Source organism: Mercenaria mercenaria, chromosome 11 (genome assembly GCF_021730395.1).
Source record: "Mercenaria mercenaria strain notata chromosome 11, MADL_Memer_1, whole genome shotgun sequence".
NCBI lineage: Eukaryota > Metazoa > Mollusca > Bivalvia > Venerida > Veneridae > Mercenaria > Mercenaria mercenaria.
This window is the reverse complement of record NC_069371.1, coordinates 59,361,375-59,379,294: the sequence shown is the minus strand read 5'-3', so window position 1 is coordinate 59,379,294 and position 17,920 is coordinate 59,361,375. Positions and strand designations below refer to the sequence as shown.

General features: G+C 36.1%; 1 protein-coding gene across 1 annotated transcript in view; it reads left to right on the top strand.

Moving 5' to 3' along the window:
* Nucleotides 1-17,098, top strand: part of LOC123532992 (26S proteasome regulatory subunit 8) — a 31,938-nt gene extending 14,840 nt beyond the window's left edge. Inside the window, exons 3-14 of the mRNA XM_045314635.2 lie at nt 254-334; nt 537-606; nt 2,543-2,640; nt 5,336-5,461; nt 6,368-6,529; nt 7,379-7,542; nt 9,421-9,497; nt 10,084-10,160; nt 12,058-12,156; nt 12,698-12,808; nt 16,491-16,577; nt 17,025-17,098. Of these exons, the coding sequence (XP_045170570.1) occupies nt 254-334; nt 537-606; nt 2,543-2,640; nt 5,336-5,461; nt 6,368-6,529; nt 7,379-7,542; nt 9,421-9,497; nt 10,084-10,160; nt 12,058-12,156; nt 12,698-12,808; nt 16,491-16,577; nt 17,025-17,078 (1,206 nt within the window). The 3' untranslated portion in view covers nt 17,079-17,098. The remainder of the gene's footprint in view (nt 1-253; nt 335-536; nt 607-2,542; nt 2,641-5,335; nt 5,462-6,367; nt 6,530-7,378; nt 7,543-9,420; nt 9,498-10,083; nt 10,161-12,057; nt 12,157-12,697; nt 12,809-16,490; nt 16,578-17,024) is intronic.
* The last annotated feature ends 822 nt before the right edge of the window (nt 17,099-17,920 follow it).

Genomic DNA, 17,920 nt, shown 5'->3' with positions numbered 1-17,920 from the left:
CAGTTGGGAGGTCAAAGGTCAAATTGAAGTTTGTCTGGAGCATTTCTTCTTCATGGATGGTGGGATTTTGAAGTAACTGGGCATGAATGTTCACCATTATGAGATGGAGTGTCTGCGCAAGAACCAGATCCCTAGGTCTATGGTCAATGTCACACTTAACAGCTAGCAGACTCGACATTCTGCCCGTGGGCATACTTGTCTAATAGAGCCATTTAAGGTCATACTTACTACTTTTATTTCTATGTCTCTGCAGAAAATGGATGTCGATGATGCACCCCCGCCAAACCATGAGGGTATCAAGCAATATTACAGTAGTAAAATTGAAACTTTACAGGTAAGTGTTTTTTGGTCATATCAATAAATCAGAACTTTTGTTTTTGTTAACCATGTTTATTTAAGGAAATAGACAAATAATGACAGTCAGCAATTTACATGACATTAAGTAATCTTCCAGTGCTGCTTCAGTAACCAGATATGTTTGTTTCTATGATTGTAACTTGTTTTAGAATCATTTGTTCATTTGTTACTATTTATAGCTTGTTGTAACAGAGAAGACACAAAATCTAAGACGTCTTGAAGCACAAAGAAATGAACTAAATGCAAAAGGTATATTTTATCAGCAATATAGAGAAGAGACAGGCCTGGGATTTTTTATGCCCCCAAAGGGAGGCATATTAGTTTTCAACTGTCCATCCTTTAGTTTGTTCGTCACAACGTTAACTTTTTGCATGAAGGCACTTTACTCACGAACCACTGCACCAAGGACCTTCAAACTTCACATGCTGATAGTACTTACTGAGTACACGACCCCTACTGACTGGGGTCACCAGGTCAAAGGTCAAAGTGCTGCGGGGGCATTTGTCACCATTAGTGACAGCTCTTGTTCAGGACTGCTTCTGATTTCAGGCTTTTGGTTGCCTGAATTTCTCTTTATAACTCTGTTATAAGTTATTATTTGTTTTGCAATATATATATGAGAGTTCAAAGACTACTGCTCAGAAGGGAGGTAACATTTATGATCAGGGTTTTTCCCTCTATAAAGTTACCTCAAGTTAAAAGAGGCAGTCCAAAACCAAAAAGTCTTCTTTTTCCCAACTTTGAACATGATTGTTGACTTTTAGGGTTTATTTGTTCAGTTTTACAGTAGTTTTGCTTCTTTTAGTTTTTATTATGCCCCCCTTCGAAGAAGGAGGGGTATATTGTTTTGCAGATGTCGGTCGGTCTGTCAGTATGTAGACCAATCTGTTTCCGGATGTAGGATCATGAAAGTTGAGAGGGAGGCTGGTCATAACCAGCAGATGACCCCGATTTTGAGATCAGTAGGTCAAAGGTCAAGGTCACAGTGACCTGAAACAATTGTATGGTTTCCGGATGAAAACTCAAGAATACTTTGACCTGGGATCATGAAAGGTGATAGGGAGGTTGGTCATGACCAGCAGATGACCCCTATTGATTTTGAGATCAGTAGATCAAAGGTCAAGGTCACAGTGATCCGAAACAGTTAAACGATTTCTGGATGATAACTCAAGAACGCTTTGGCCTAGGATCATGAAAGTTGATAGGGAGGTTGGTCAAGACCAGCAAATGACCCCTATTGATTTTTAGGTCAATGGTCAAGGTCACATTGACCCAGAACAGTTAAACAGTTTCTGGTTGATAACTCGAGAACACTTTGGCCTAGGATCATAAAAATTGATAGGGAGGTTGATCATGAGCAGCAGATGATCCGTAGTGATTTTGAGATCAGTAGGTCAAAGGTCAAGGTCGCATTGACCCAGAACAGTTAAACCGTTTCCGGACAATAACGCTTGGGCCTAGGATCACGAAACTTGATAGGGAGGTTGATCATGATCAGCAGATGACCCCTATAGATTTTGAGGTCAAAGGTCAAGGTCACACTGACCCGGAACAGTTAAACGGTTTCTAGATGATAACTTAAGAACGCTTGGGCCTAGGATCATGAAAGTTGATATGGAGGTTGGTAATGACCAGCAGATGACCCCTATAGATTTTGAGGTCAGTGTGCCAGATGTCAAGGTCACATTGACAGTGGAACAGTTAAACCTTTTCCGGATGATAACTTGAGAACGCTTGGGCCTAGGATCACGAAACATAATAGGAAGGTTGATCATGACTAACAGATGACCCCTAATGATTTTGAGGTCAATAGGTCAAAGGTCACATTGACCCAGAACAGTAGAACTTTTGTGTACAGTGACCAAATAATTTCTGTTCCTTGTGCAAATACTGAATGCATCAAGGGGGCATTTCGTGTTCTACGAGCTCTTGTATATATGTTAAAATTTAGGTTAGTAAAAATGTTTTTGAACAATAGATTTTAAAATGTCTCACATTTCCAAACCTTTTTCTTAAAACTTCTATATATATCTGATATACCAGTTTAATTATCATGAAAAAATATAATTTATCCAAATTTACATGTTTTAGGCATAAAAAAATTTGTTTGTTTCCAGTTTCCCAAATGATGGGGAAAAAAACTGGTGAATTACGTGAATTTTATTTTCATGTTGTTTGATTTCAGTGCGCATGTTGCGAGAGGAACTTCAGTTATTACAAGAGCAAGGTTCCTATGTTGGTGAGGTGGTGAAGCCTATGGACAAAAAGAAAGTTCTTGTTAAGGTGAGTCATTTCAAAACAGAAAGGAAAACAATTTTTCTTGGAGACATTTTAAATCAGTGCTCTTACTTTGAGGTTGACATTTTAATGTGATCTGTATATCATACTACAGTAAAACATTGATCGTACAAGTGGGGGATGTGCAAACTGTTTATGTTATCTAGGGTTTTGTCTGATATGAAAAAAAAAAAAAATTGAGGAGTATGACGAGTACCTGATCAAGGGCTCGAGAGAGTCTTGGTGCTTGCGTCATTGATGCTGAAGCAAGGACCGTTTCATTTCGTGTGAAAATTTAACACATCAGGTTTTTAACTCTACTTTTTGAATTTTTCCAGTTAGTAGAGTTTGTTGTCACCTTTCCATCAATGTAAGCAGGTTTGTCTTAAACTACTAGGCCAAATGCTTTCTAACTTCTCATAATGTATTCTGTTTTTATCATTCCCCTTTTTAACTTAGAAATTTTGGCTAAACGTTTGCATACATGTAAGCAGGTCTCTCAAAACCTTCTAGGCCAAATGCTCTCAAACTTCAGCATAATAAGAAGATCCCAAAGGGCAAGTTAGGTAATTTTAGGTTTTATTTTGTTAAAATCTTGCCCCTTATTAACATAGAAATATTGTGAAAGTTTTGCATGTAAGTATGTTTCTCAGGAACTACCTCACCAAATGTTTTAGATTCTCCACACATCTTTGGTATCATGAAATGACCTCACAATGCAAGTTTCATAACTCTGGCTTACATTTTTATGCCCCCTTTGAAGAAGGAGGGGTGTGTTGTTTTGCAGATGTTGGTTGGGTGGTCAGTATGTAGACAAATCCGTTTCCGGATAATAATTCAAGAATGCATGGGCCTGGGATCATGAAAGTTGATAGGGAGGTTGGTCATGACCAGCAGATCTGACCCCTATTGATTTTGAGATCAGTAGGTCAAAGGGCAAGTTCACGGTGACCCGGAGTTAAATGGTTTGGGGATCATGAAACTTGATAGGGAACTTGATCATGTTCAGCAGATGATTTTTAGGTCGAAGGTCAAGGGCACAGTGACCCAGAACAGTTAAACTGTTTCTGGATGATAACTCATGTATGCTTTGGCCTAGGATCATGAAAGTTGATAGGGAAGTTGATCATGATCAGCACAGCAGATAACCACTGTTGATTTGATTTTGAGGTCAGTAGGCCAAGGTCACAGTGACCCGGAACAGTTGAAAGGTTTGCGAATGATAACTCGATAATGCTTGGGCCTAGGATTATTGAAGATGATAGGGAGGTTGATCATGACCAGCAGATGACCCCTATTGATTTTGAGGTTTTGTAAAGGTCAAGGTCACATTAACCCTGAAGAGTAGAACCTTGTGGACAGTGACTAAATAGTTTTTGTTCCTTGTGCAATTACTGAATGCATCAAGGGGGCACTTCATGCTCCACGAGCTCTTATTACAAAATTATGTCCATTTTTCAACATGGAAAATTTTGGGAAAGCTGTTGTGTGTAAGCCAGTATTAGTATTACGAGGAAGGGCTTCACTCAAGCATGCTGTCATTAGACAGCTCTTGTTTAGCTATCTGTTTTTTATTCTGACTTTAACAGTTCAGAAAAAGAAACTTACATTAACAACACCTGTAAGGAGCAGATACCTTCCAACAGGCAGATGATTGTTTTTCTGTGAGATATAATTCATAGTAAATTAACCTCTCCGGAGCAACCACTTCTGTACTTGTAACTAACACATTTTGGTATTCCCAGCACTGGTCCCCCTCTACATAGGTTTCTTTCAGTCTATCAATAATTTTAAAACTCACAAATAAAATACTTTTGTTTTCATTGCACTATTTAGTGAAAAGCTTAAATCTAGCATTAACTGACCTCTGCATTTTAAATTTCAGATGTAGATAAGCATTTCAAAGGCTTAACCATCTGATTTTTTTTCTCTTCATTTTTCATCAGTCAGGGGTGTAACTGTTTCAAGTTATCACAGTTTATAACCCATTTGAGTTATTGCATTTACTTTCATAACTTGTTTCAGTTATCATAAAATATTACAAAGCCCTCCTGTGTCAATTCCTCATTTTGAATATGACTAATGCAATTATTTCCTGAACCATTGGCCTTTTATCTTTCCAGCTGTGCAGTAAATTTTTTTACGCAAGGCTGATAAAGTCTTACGCAAATGGTTTTAAAGCTATAAAACTCTTAACTTCCCATTATGCTCATCAGGTCATGATCAGACTAAAAGAGAATTTGATTAACCACATTTTGCTACTAATTACTCTTTAAAGGTCACTTTGTGAGAACAGCAAAAAGGCTTTTTTTTAATAACTTACCTGTGTTATCTATATTTTATAACTTATTATAAAATGAAAAAGTAACTGAAATAGGTTACATAACTTAAAACAGTTACACCCCTGACTGTTCATGAAACAACATCAATATCAAAAACTGCAATGTATATGTGGTTGTAGTTTTTCTAGTACCAGTCCAATGATCATTTCACTTTTAAACTATATTTGAGCCATGCATTCTGGTCAGGATCCATGCTGTTCGCTTTCAAAGCCTATTGCAATTAGAGAAACTTGTTAGTGAACAGCATGGATCCTAGCCAGACTGCACGGATCAGACAGGTCTGGATCAGTGCTGGTCACAAATGCACTATATTGGTTTTCTCATGGCATGGCTCATTTGATTTCCTTTGCAATAAACAGGTGCATCCAGAAGGAAAGTTTGTTGTTGATTTGGATAAAAACATTGATATAAATGATGTCACACCAAACTGCAGGGTTGCCTTAAGAAATGACAGCTATACACTACATAAAATTCTACCTAATAAGGTAAGTTTATAACTAATATAAGATTTAGTTTTCAGCTCAGTTGACAGTTGTACTTATTAATAAATTGGCCTTATTGTTATCACTATTTTGTGCACTTTCAACTTTGGGACTTTATTGTAGAAATTGCTCAGTGGGTTTGCTTCAGACATGTAGTAGTTGTTTCTTGTTAACATAGCCTGTTATTTGCAGAAACTATGAAATCTTGTGCTCGCGAAAAAATAATTTGACAGTATATATACATGTAACTAAGTCCAAAATGGATTTTTGAGCATTTCATCATTGTACTAAGAAGATGTGAGCTTCACAACTAGACGAAAACAAATCCCACAGTAGCGTAGGGGCAGAGCAAGTGGTTGTTAATCTGGAGATAAGCTTTGAAACCTAGTGGGAGCAGAATTTGACAGCGGTCTCAGCAATGCCTTACTTAGGTAGGAGTGCACATGGAAGATATCCAAGAAGCTATAATTGAGCATGGTTTAAGGACGTATGCTAGAATTTGGTGCGAAAATTTTCCCAATAACAGAATTTCTTCAAACTTTGGATATTGAAGGACAATCATCTAAGAAACAAAAAAATGCAATAAAAATCATAGGTCACCGGTATTGAAAAAGAGTTATCTGCCCTTGAAAACGGCATTTCCCCCAAAAATGACGTTTTCAAGGGCAGATAACTTTTTTTCGAATCCGGTGACCTATGATTTTTATTGCATTTTTTTGTTTCTTAGATGATTGTCCCTCAATATCCAAAGTTTAAAGAAATTCTGTTATTGGGAAAATTTTCGCCCATCTCATATACAGGGAATTCTAGCGTACGCCTTTAAAGACAAGTTTTAAGAACTTTCTACGTAATTAATTTGAAACAGATAAGTTTGAACTAACATTGTATAATGTATCTTTTTACCACCAGGTTGATCCATTAGTCAGTCTGATGATGGTTGAGAAAGTGCCAGACTCTACCTATGAGATGGTTGGAGGTCTCGACAAACAGATTAAGGAGATCAAAGAAGTTATAGAACTTCCTGTTAAACATCCAGAACTGTTTGAAGCATTAGGAATTGCACAACCTAAGGTTGGTGTAGCAAATGTTCCATTAGTTAAGTTTATGCTTTCTGCATTGTTTTAGCTTGATTGACAAAATTAATGCTTAAAGCTTATGTCTGGAAAAGCCAGTTTTTCTTCCTTTTATAAAGGTATGATAGTGACTAGTATGCCAGCTAAGATTTATGTTTGGAAAACCACTGGTTTCAGGATTTGCTAATGTGTATTTAGGGAAAACAGAATAATTCAGCTGGATGCAAGCAAATTATAGGAATTGTTTGCCTTTACGGTGAAAAGTTGATTAACCAACAACAATTATTTATATTAATATAAGGGTTTGTTTAAATGGTCCATTGAAAGTACCAGTGTTTTAACTAAAATGCCTTCAGATCATTCTGTTTTGCAAACAGATATGGCTGCCAGATTCCCAGTGTGGCCCTATGGAAAAAAATTGAAAATCTCCTGTAAAACCACTGGTCCAGTTTTAAAATAATTTGAAAGCAGTGTTAATGTGCCGCCCCCTGCAAAACTCTTCAAGCCATATTGATTTGCTAAAATCCAAAGCTGCCTGTGGGTGGGGCTAGTTTTCTATGTAGGGCTATATGAAAACTTTTCCTTTCACACTGCTTGCCCAAATTAAAAAATAATTCCACACAAATGTTCCTTTATCACAAAACATATTGTCAGAAAAACACTGGCTGTATTTCAAAGTAATTTCAGATATTTTCCATGTGTGACCCAAAACTGTTCAGGCAAGCTGTGAAACTCCAGTGAGGGATCTAGGGTCATCATGGCTCTTTATATAACTATTAAGTATTCAAATCTGTAAAGTTATTTCTTGGTTCATGCTGGATTTTTTTTTTTTTTAATTCTCTTTCAGGGTGTATTACTGTATGGACCTCCAGGGACAGGCAAAACTTTGTTAGCACGTGCAGTGGCTCATCACACTGAGTGTACATTTATCCGAGTGTCAGGGTCAGAACTTGTACAGAAATTTATTGGTGAGGGATCAAGAATGGTTCGAGAGTTGTTCGTGATGGCAAGGTATGTCTGTGCCCCATTTTTAGCTCATCTGATTTTTTGAAAAAAAATGATGAGTTATTGTCATCACTTGAGCGGTTGTCGGCGTCGGCGTTGCCTGGTTAAGTTTTATGTTTAGGTCAGCTTTTCTCCTAAACTATCAAAGCTATTGCTTTGAAACTTGGAATACTTGTTCACCATCATAAGCTGACCCTGTATAGCAAGAAACATAACTCCATCTTGCTTTTTGCAAGATTTATGGCCCCTTTTGTACTTAGAAAATATCAGATTTCTTGGTTAAGTTTTATGTTTAGGTCAACTTTTCTCCTAAACTATCAAAGCTATTGCTTTGAAACTTGGAGTACTTGTTCACCATCATAAGCAGACCCTGTACATCAAGAATTATAACTCCATCTTGATTTTTGCAAGATTTATTGCCCCTTTTGGACTTAGAAAATCAGTTTTCTTGGTTAAGTTTTATGTTTAGGTCAGCTTTTATCCTAAACTATCAAAGCTATTGCTTTAAAACTTGCAACACTTGTTCGCCATCATAAGTTGACCCTGTACAGCAAGAAACATAACTCCATCCTGCTTTTTGCAAGATTTATGGCCCCTTTTGGACTTAGAAAATATCAGATTTCTTGGTTAAGTTTTATGTTTAGGTCAACTTTTTCTCTTAAACTATCAAAGCTATTGCTTTGAAACTTGCAACACTTGTTCACCATCTTAAGCTGACCCTGTACAGCAAGCAACATAACTCCATCCTGCTTTTTGCAAGAATTATTGCCCCTTTTGGACTTAGAAAATCATTTTCTTGGTTGAGTATTATGTTTAAGTCAACTTTTCTCATAAACTATCAAAGCTATTGCTTTAAAACTTGCAACAGTTTTTCACCATCATAAGTGGACACTGTACATCAAGAAACATAACTCTATCCTGCTTTTTGCAAGAATGATGGCCCTTTTTAGACTTAGAAAATCATGGGTAGGACAATATTTCTATTACACAAAAAAAATCAGATGAGCGTCAGCACCCGCAAGGCGGTGCTCTTGTTCTCTCCACCAGGACCCTTAATCATAAATGTTTAGTCTGAAACTTAAGACTTAAGAATGGTAAATATTCAAGTTTGTAGTATAATCATACAACTGATATTTTTCTGAGCTGTCATTAGCTGCAAGACAGAGATTTCTGCACGGCTTCACAGTCTATGCACAACTCCAGCTCAACATGAAAATTTAGCATTATGAAGTCTTAGAACAGGTTTAAAATATGAATGAATACAGGCCCTATAAGTTTAAGAAATCAGTAAATCTTATGAATAAGGCCTCTGTGTCCAAGTTGTTAAAGTCACTGGCTTTACATCTTTTCAACAGTTTGGGTTCAAAATCCCACAGGGGATATTGAATTCTGTCAAGTGTGGAATAAATCCTAGCTTGTGGAAAGCTAGTGGTTCTAGCTGTTTGCCAGACAGTGTGTGAAGGTATGCTCAGAGGGGCACCTTGGATCTTACACAACTGTTTAAATTGTAAACTGCGATATGATCTTGTTATGTGACTTGAAAACCATGCATCCTAAACTTTAACGCTTCTTAGAACTTGGAATGTGAATTAAATACTTAGACAGTATAACTGTAATGTAACGAAAAAAAGAGTGAAACAGTATATTATGAACTACATATTATATTTTGTTACAAAAATGAACTAGAAGTGATAAACCAAATTATGAAATTTATAAGAAAACATGCGACGGAAAGACTAAAAAAAACTTCTGGTACATACAGTACATCGGTGTACTGTTTCTGGTCTCTACATGAGCTTTACAGACAGTAAAAGAGTATCTATGTAGGTACTTATCAAATGGGGGAAAAGTAGTATTGTGAACAAAAATTTATTTCTTTTTCAGAGAGCATGCTCCCTCAATCATTTTCATGGACGAGATAGACTCTATAGGATCGTCAAGATTAGAGAGTGGATCTGGAGGTAAAAATATTCGTACATTATTCATAGAATCATATATCTGATCAGTGTTATATGTCTAGCTATCTGTACTGGACTAGATAATAATTTTGCACATACTTGTTTAACTGAACCAGAGAGAATGTATTAAGTTATCAATTTACACACCTGATAGTTTGAAATATTGCTGATAATAGTTTGAAATTGTGCTCTTACAAACAAAACAATAAAAAGAAAATACAAATGGGTTTTGTTCATTATTTTCCCTAACTATCACTTCTCTGATTCCCACTCCTCCCAGCAACCTGATTTTTATACAGTCCCTTGATTTACAGTGCAGAAATGGTTAGCTTGAAATTTTTATTTTAAGCTATAATTTTTAAGGTGAGGGTTATTCATTATTGGTATAATACATAATCTATGAAATTTCACGCAAGTTCATTCTTCTGCCTCTGATGCATGCTGGTAAGTTGTCAGTGACTCAACAACAGGTCAGGGATCCAGGAACAATGATTAGGTCAATGGTCTGCCATATATAACTAATATACTGTTGAAAAACAGCACTAAACCAAACAAACGTATTACAACATCTCCAATTGTTATTCAACAGGTGACAGTGAGGTACAGAGGACTATGTTGGAACTTCTCAATCAGTTAGATGGATTTGAACCTAAACAAAATATTAAGGTAAGTGTAATGAGCTATTTCGTGAAGATTGCATTGCATTTAGAAATTTCCATTATTTCTGCAGACCTCCGAGATTTTCTTTATTTTCCCATAGCCTGCCTGCTTGTTTAACCCTAAGCCTGCTGGTGGCAGATGATTCTGCCTTTGCGACCAGTGCAGACCAAGATCAGCCTGCACATCCGTGCAGTCTGATCATGGTCTGCACTGTTCGCTATTCAGTCAGTAAATTTTCAGTGAAAACCCCTTTGAATAATAGGTGGTACTGTCCAAATTGAAAGATGGACCAGTCCATTATAGAAACATAGCAGGGTAAGGGTTAACTCTGTTGAATACAAGTTAAGAGTTTGAATACTGGGAGAGGCAGTGGTTCTGAGTTGATAGAAGAGATATTTGTCCTCTGCCTCTTATCCGTGTGGTGAATTCATAATTTAATTGGGGATATTAGGTCACTACTGGTTCAGAATTCAGGAACACTGGTTATTTGGTGCCCGCTCATGCCGGAAATTATGTCCAGAGGAGCACCAGGGCTCTTTCTCCACTTTCAAAAGCTGAAAAGTCGCCATGTAACTTTATAGTGAAAGGGTTTTAACTCGAAATAATTTCATCTTTACTGATGAAGCTTCAAAATGTATGTAAAATGTAGAATACTTGCATATGAGGAAGTTATGTAGCTGATGCACAGAATGTCAGCAGTTCTACCCAGTTCTGTACCTTATATAAAATCTAGAGGAATGTAAAGTGGCTTCTACCAAAGCTGGAAAATGTGCATTGTGGCCGATACTATGTAGGTGTGACTTTAAACTCAACAAATGTTTATTTACCCACTATGCCTGCAGCAAATCTGGAATGCAGTGTCCGACAAATCCATTGCCCGGAGCCCGCGGGCTACCAGAAATTTTCGTCGGGCTACCAAAAAAATCCCGACATAAGCCCGCCGGGCAACCAGAAATTTAAAGCTTTAGTAGCTCGGTCATTGTATATTTTACAAAATCAACATCTGGTTGTTTCCTCGATTATAGCTTGCAATAAACAAAAACTGACCATAAATCCCAACTTATATCCAATTTTGATTGTTTTGTTCGCGAATGAAATCAAAAAAAATACTGGAAAAACCAACTCGTTTCTATTTTTAGCGACATGACCGTCTGCACCTCGGCAAAAATTAAATACATGACTCTGCCAGAAAATTGTATGTTTTGTACGTAAAAACATCTCAAAACACATAAATACATTACCATTTATTGAATAAAGCAACGGAAGCGTGATGACAGATAGTTTTTACACCATTAAAATCAAATGTCACATATCTTCGCGATCCGATTTTCCCCCTCCAATGCACTTAGTCACTCTACTGTTTGGAAAATGAAGTTGTTATTGGCGTGGAAACTTACTGAGTGTAAACAAAAGTTTGAACAGGACAAAGTAGTAGTTATTTTTTGCAAGGTCTGTCTAGAACCAGCAACTTGGAAAAAAAATTCTCTAAATTTCACCTCGGGATACTTAAGATTTTTTAATGCATCTGAACAACAACAACAATGCTTACCATAAAACTTGAAAATAAAGTTTTAAACTAATATGATTAATTTTGACAATTCACAATACACCAAATTTGACCAGGGTCCCTTTTCCAAAAAAAACCTAGACTACCGGTAATATGACAGGAATGTGTCTGCGGAACTGGAAACAAACACACAGGTTTATTTTGATGTTTCTAAATTTTTAACCAAACATTGTTTCAGACCCCTTTGATTCTCACATTTCAGTAAGTCAGTTTCGGATAGAGCAATTTTATACTTTCGGGGTTTAAATTTCTCGGCTGCCTACAAAAAAATGCTGGGCTACCAGTAAGATTATAAATTCGTCGGACACTGGGAATGGATAATGTTTTATATTATAGGTGATAATGGCAACAAATAGAATAGATATTTTGGATTCTGCATTATTACGTCCAGGAAGAATCGATAGAAAAATTGAGTTTCCACCACCGAATGAAGAGGTAAGAAATCATCAGAAATTTTATAATTCTTCAATTACTTAATTCAGACAGAAAAAGAATCATTAAGTGATATCTTTATTTTCAGTTAGTAAATTCCTCCAGATAGAATAAAATTTAATGCTTGCAGCAGTACAGTACACTCTAGAATACCGAACACCTTCCTGACATGAGCTGTTTGTTTTTGTCAAAATTTTGACAGCAGTTACCAAGTCATACATATTTATCAGTTTAGCGGGTACAGACACAACTTGGAGACATAAAATCATTTCACTGGTCACATTTATTATGCTGACAATTTTAACATTTACATATTAAGTGCTAAAAACCAAACATGCAGTCAATTCACAATTTACTTATATTCCAACATTTTGGCTACATGCCTCCTTCAGAGCATAGGGTGTGGCAAAGTTATTTTTAGCTCACCTGTCACAAAGTGTATGTAACTGGAGAAATTTTTGTACAAACTCCACAAAATTAAAGGAACTAAATTTAGTTTGCTCTGTGTAAATTACTGTTATGTTTAACGGTCCAATTTTTTTAGGCCCGTCTAGATATCTTGAAGATTCACTCGAGAAAAATGAACTTGACAAGAGGTATAAATCTCCGCAAGATAGCTGAAATGATGCCAGGAGCCTCGGGGGCAGAGGTTAAGGTATGTTGTTTTTTCACCACTTTTATAGCTCACCTGAACCAGGTAAGTATAGGTGAATGGTCTGGGGCTCATCATCTGTTACCATTGTCAGTGGTCAAAATTTTTACTTAAACATCTTCTATGAAACTACTGGTCAGAATTACACCAAACTTGGTCTGTAGCATCCTTGCATCAGGGTTTCAGAAATCTGCAAATTTATTGGTAGCCCATTGGGCTACCAAAATTTTAATCTGGTAGCCTGGACATTTAAGTTTATTTGGCAATGGTCATTTCGGTTTATTTACTATGTGCTTCTATACTACAGTGGATGGACTGATTAAATTATTAGAGGTTTCATAATTTTAGCCATATGCACATTGTTATAATTTTTGTTCTCTTAAATGGCAATTATCATTACTCCTTTTTCTCCTTTTAAAAGATAAAACAGGTACATGTATTTAAACTGAGAAATATTATCAGGAGTACTCCTGATAGTTATTGCAACATAGCAATATAAAGGGAAAGCAAATCAATTTTTATAAACTTGCAAATTCCTTAGAGCTGTATGAATTGTAATTTATCTCAAATTTTTTTTAAGTTGACAAAATAATTCTGTCTGATTCTAAACATCCGTCTGGTTTAATAAACAGACTAGAACAGCGTATATAACGTCACTCAGATTCTTGGCACTGTGTATTCACTTATCCGAATTTATGTTTATCCAAAATTCTGTATACTTGCTAAATCATAGTCAATTTTTTTTGCATGTTAAGCAAGTATTTAAATCGAAAAGCATAAACAATCAGTGTAGGCACTAAACTGCCTCAAAATCAAACATCTGTTCTTTCTGATCGCTCGATAAATATTGAATTAAATATTTCTTGTTTTTGAAGATACAGCATGGAAATTTGGACCACATGTAGAACTTCCGATACAGATTTCAATACTCATCTTAAATATTATTAACCCTGTCCTACTGACCTACTTTCTTGCTTTTGAAGCTACAGCAAAGAGATTTGGACCACCTGTATATTTTTTTAACATTAACATTTTAACTTGCAGAATCTTCACCATGACCTTCTCACCTAATTTTTTTTTGTATTTGAAGCTTTAGCAAAGAAATTTGTTCAAGCGAGCAATTAAACTCAGGTGAGCGACATGGCCGTCTTGTTTAAACCAGTTTGTTGATGCAAAGTTTGAAAACAGAGTTATCATGGGATTTCCGTGTTTCTTGTTTAGTGTTGAAACTAGATACTGGGTTTATTTTACAGTCATTGTGGTTAAATTAAGGAAAAATGTATTTCGTTTAATGAATTAAGGAAAAGTTTCGTTCTAAACTTTACATTATAAAAAAACATGATGTAAACAAGTGTTTAGTTAAAATGTTTAGTTTCTCAGGACCCATTAGAATAAAGTATTAACAGTCAAATTTGACAATGATTACTGTTACAAACTGCTTGATGGATCTTCATTAAACTTGGTCTGTAGCATCAGTGTAAAGTCTGCTTTCAATTGTTTTCCAAAGGGGGCACATGGCCCCTTTTAGGGGCCACCTGAGCTAAAATTAGAAATATATTTAAACGTCTTCTCATGAACAGCTTGATTGATCTTCATCAAACTTGGTCTGTAGCATCATTTTAAGGTCATCTCTCATATTTGATCAAGTGAGGGAACTTTGTCCTTTTCAGGGACAATCAGAGCATAAAATTGAAAAACCTTTAAATGACTTCTCTTCATGGAGCACTTGACGGATCTTAAAACTTGCTCTGAAGAATCTTTGTAAGGTCCTCTTAAATTTGTTTAAATGGGGGTACTTTGCCCCATTTAGGGGCCACTAGTGCTGAAAATATAAAAATATTTAAACAACTTCTTCTCATGAACTACATGTTGGATCTTCATCAAACTTAGTCTGTAACATCATTGTTAGGTCTGTCAATTTTGTTCAAATGGGGGCACTTGGCCCCATTTAGGGGCTGCTGGATTTAACATAAAAAGCATTTAAACAACTTCTACTGATGAACAGCATGATGGAGCCTCATCAAATTTGGTCTGTTGCATCATTGTAAGGTCCTCTAACTTTTTATACGCCCGTTTGAAAAACGGGACGTATTATGGGAACGCCCCTGGCGGGCGGGCGGGCGGGCGGCATCCACAGACCTTGTCCGGAGCATATCTTCTACATGCATGGAGGGATTTTGAAGAAACTTGGCACAGTTGTTCACCATCATGAGACGGAGTGTCATGCGCAAGAACCAGATCCCTAGGTCTAAGGTCAAGGTCACACTTAGAGGTCAAAGGTCAAATTCAAGAATGACTTTGTCCGGAGCATATCTTCTTCATGCATGGAGGGATTTTGATGAAAGTTGGCACAATTGTTCATCATCATGAGACGGAGTGTCATGCGCAAAAACCAGGTCCCTAGGTCTAAGGTCAAGGTCACACTTAGAGGTCAAAGGATACAAGAATGAAAAATTCAAGAATGACTTTGTCTGGAGCATATCTTCTTCATGCATGGAATGATTTTGATGTAGCTTGGCACAGTTGTTCACCATAATGAGAGGGAGTGTCATGCACAAGAACCAGGTCCCTAGGTCTAAGGTCAAGGTCACACTTAGAGGTCAAAGGATACAAGAATGAAAACTTTGTCCGGAGCATATCTTCTTCATGCATGAAAGGACTTTGATGTAGCTTGGCAAAATTGTTCACCATCATGAGATGGAGTGTCATGCGCAAGAACCAGGTCCCTAGGGGTAAGGTCAAGGTCACACTTAGAGGTCAAGGATACAAGAATGAAAACTTTGTCCGGAGCATTTCTTCTTCATGCATTGAGGAATTTTGATACAACTTGGCACAAATGTTCACAAGCATGAGACGGAGTGTCGTGCGCAAGAACCAGGTCCCTCGGTCTAAGGTCAAGGTCACACTTAAAGGTCAAAGGTCAGATACAAGAATGACTTTGTCTGGAGCATTTCTTCTTCATGCATGGAGGGATTTTGATGTAACTTGGCACAATTGTACACTATCATGAGACGGAGTGTCATGCACTGGTCCCTTCTTTTAAATTACTTCCCTTTGCTGTTACTATAAATAGCTTATATTGTAACTTTTTCATTACAAGTCGTAGGGAAAAATCGAGACCACTTTTCTGTAGTACAACATGCATGTTACGTCCAATTCTGAGGTGTATTTTGAGCTATCTCTACCTGGTAAGGATTTTTGTATGGACTTGTAATTTTTTTTTTTTTTATTTTATTTTTTTTTTTTTTTTTTTTTTTTTTTTCTCTCTCTCTTTAAAGATTAACTTCCCTTAGTTGTGTCTATAAATAACTTACATTGTAACTTTTTTATAATTGACCCTACTGAAAAACCAAAACCACTTTTCTGTGGTACAACATTGATGTTACTTTCAAATTTGGGTGTATTTTAAGGTATCTCTACCTGGTAAGGATTTTTTTTGTGGACTTAGAAAAATAAAAGAATTACAATAATTTCTAAAAAATAAAAAACATTGTAAACAACTAGAAAATTAAAATTCCATTTGCAAATACAGGTGCTAGTGTAAAGAAATTTGCTGTGACGGGCGTATATTGTGACATTCTGGCACTCTTGTTTTTTTTTTCAAATGGGGGCATTTGGCTCCTTCCAAGGGCATGAGAGATAAACTTAGAAACTTAGAATTACCTTTAATCAATATATTTTCCAGGGAGTGTGTACTGAAGCCGGGATGTATGCTTTGAGAGAAAGACGTGTACATGTCACTCAGGAGGACTTTGAACTTGCTGTAGCAAAGGTAGATATTGTATTCTCTGTGAGAACATTCTGGTTGACATAATGGCAAGCTAAAGTTGCAATGTTTCTATAAACGTTTTATAGATAAAACAGTAAGCCAGAAAGACAGATTGTGTATCCTTTGAAAGATACAGATATTAAATATACCCTGCATTTGGAGTGGTCAAGGACACTTGGACGCTGTAGGTTTGAACCACTCCACTATATTCAATATACTTACCATATTCTGCCAAGTAAGGAAGCCTACTAGCAGGAAGGTTTGTGGTTCTACCCAAGTACCTAGGGCACATATTTCCAGCCATCATGCATAGTTGAAGTCATCATGTGACCTGAGCTGAGTCGATGTGATTTAAATATCAAACGGACAAACAACTACATGTAAGTGGAATCAACTATCATGGTATTGTAGGAATTCTTCTTTACTCTTATTTTTCTTTTCTCATTGCAGATTATGTTGAAAGATTCAGAAAAGAATTTCTCCATCAAGAAGCAGTGGAAGTAGTTATTCTGTGATCATCATTTCATGCATTCTCAGCAGTTCCACACCAACGATTTTCTCGGAGATTGTTTTATTATTTCTGTCGGATATCCATGGCCTGATAAGACGGGGATAACTTTGTTCTTGAATTTGTTCAAGCTATGTTATAAAGGGTGAAAATGAATTGGCATGTGACTACATTTGGTTAATTGCATGATTATTGGCATATTTTATGTATATTTATGGAAAACAAAAATTAAAATGTTTCTAAATATATACTCTAAAATATTAGTAAAAATAAAACCACCTTAAATAATTCAAGGTCAACATTATGCAGTATAGTCTTGAACATGGCAGAGATAGATTTATAGTTAAGTATGTATTGAAGTGCTAGAAATTTGTTGAATACATTCTCCTATTTTATGTGTTTTCCATATTTGGAAGACAAGTTTTTGAATCATTAGGGAAATAAAGAACAAGTTGATATTGTATTAATGTTCACTTTAAAATGTTTCAAGGAAATGTTTTTCGATAAGATGTAATGCATTGAATATTGGTTTGTTGCATTTAAATATATACTTGGAAAAAATATTTGCCTTTTGAAGTTTTCAGATTGTAAGCAAATCTTCAGTCATTTAAACTGCTTATTAATGTTAAATGTCGATCTTTTTAAAAGTGAAAGTATAAAATTACATTCTCAACAATTCATTTGGCCTATATGAACCCTTGTAATAAACTTTCAATGGGGGCACTTATAATGACTTCTAGTAATTTCAGAAAAAAGTTCCTTAATTGATAGACGTAAACCAGGAACAAATTCAGAATAAACATGTCAACCTTTACCCTGCTAAATTTCTAAAATGAAC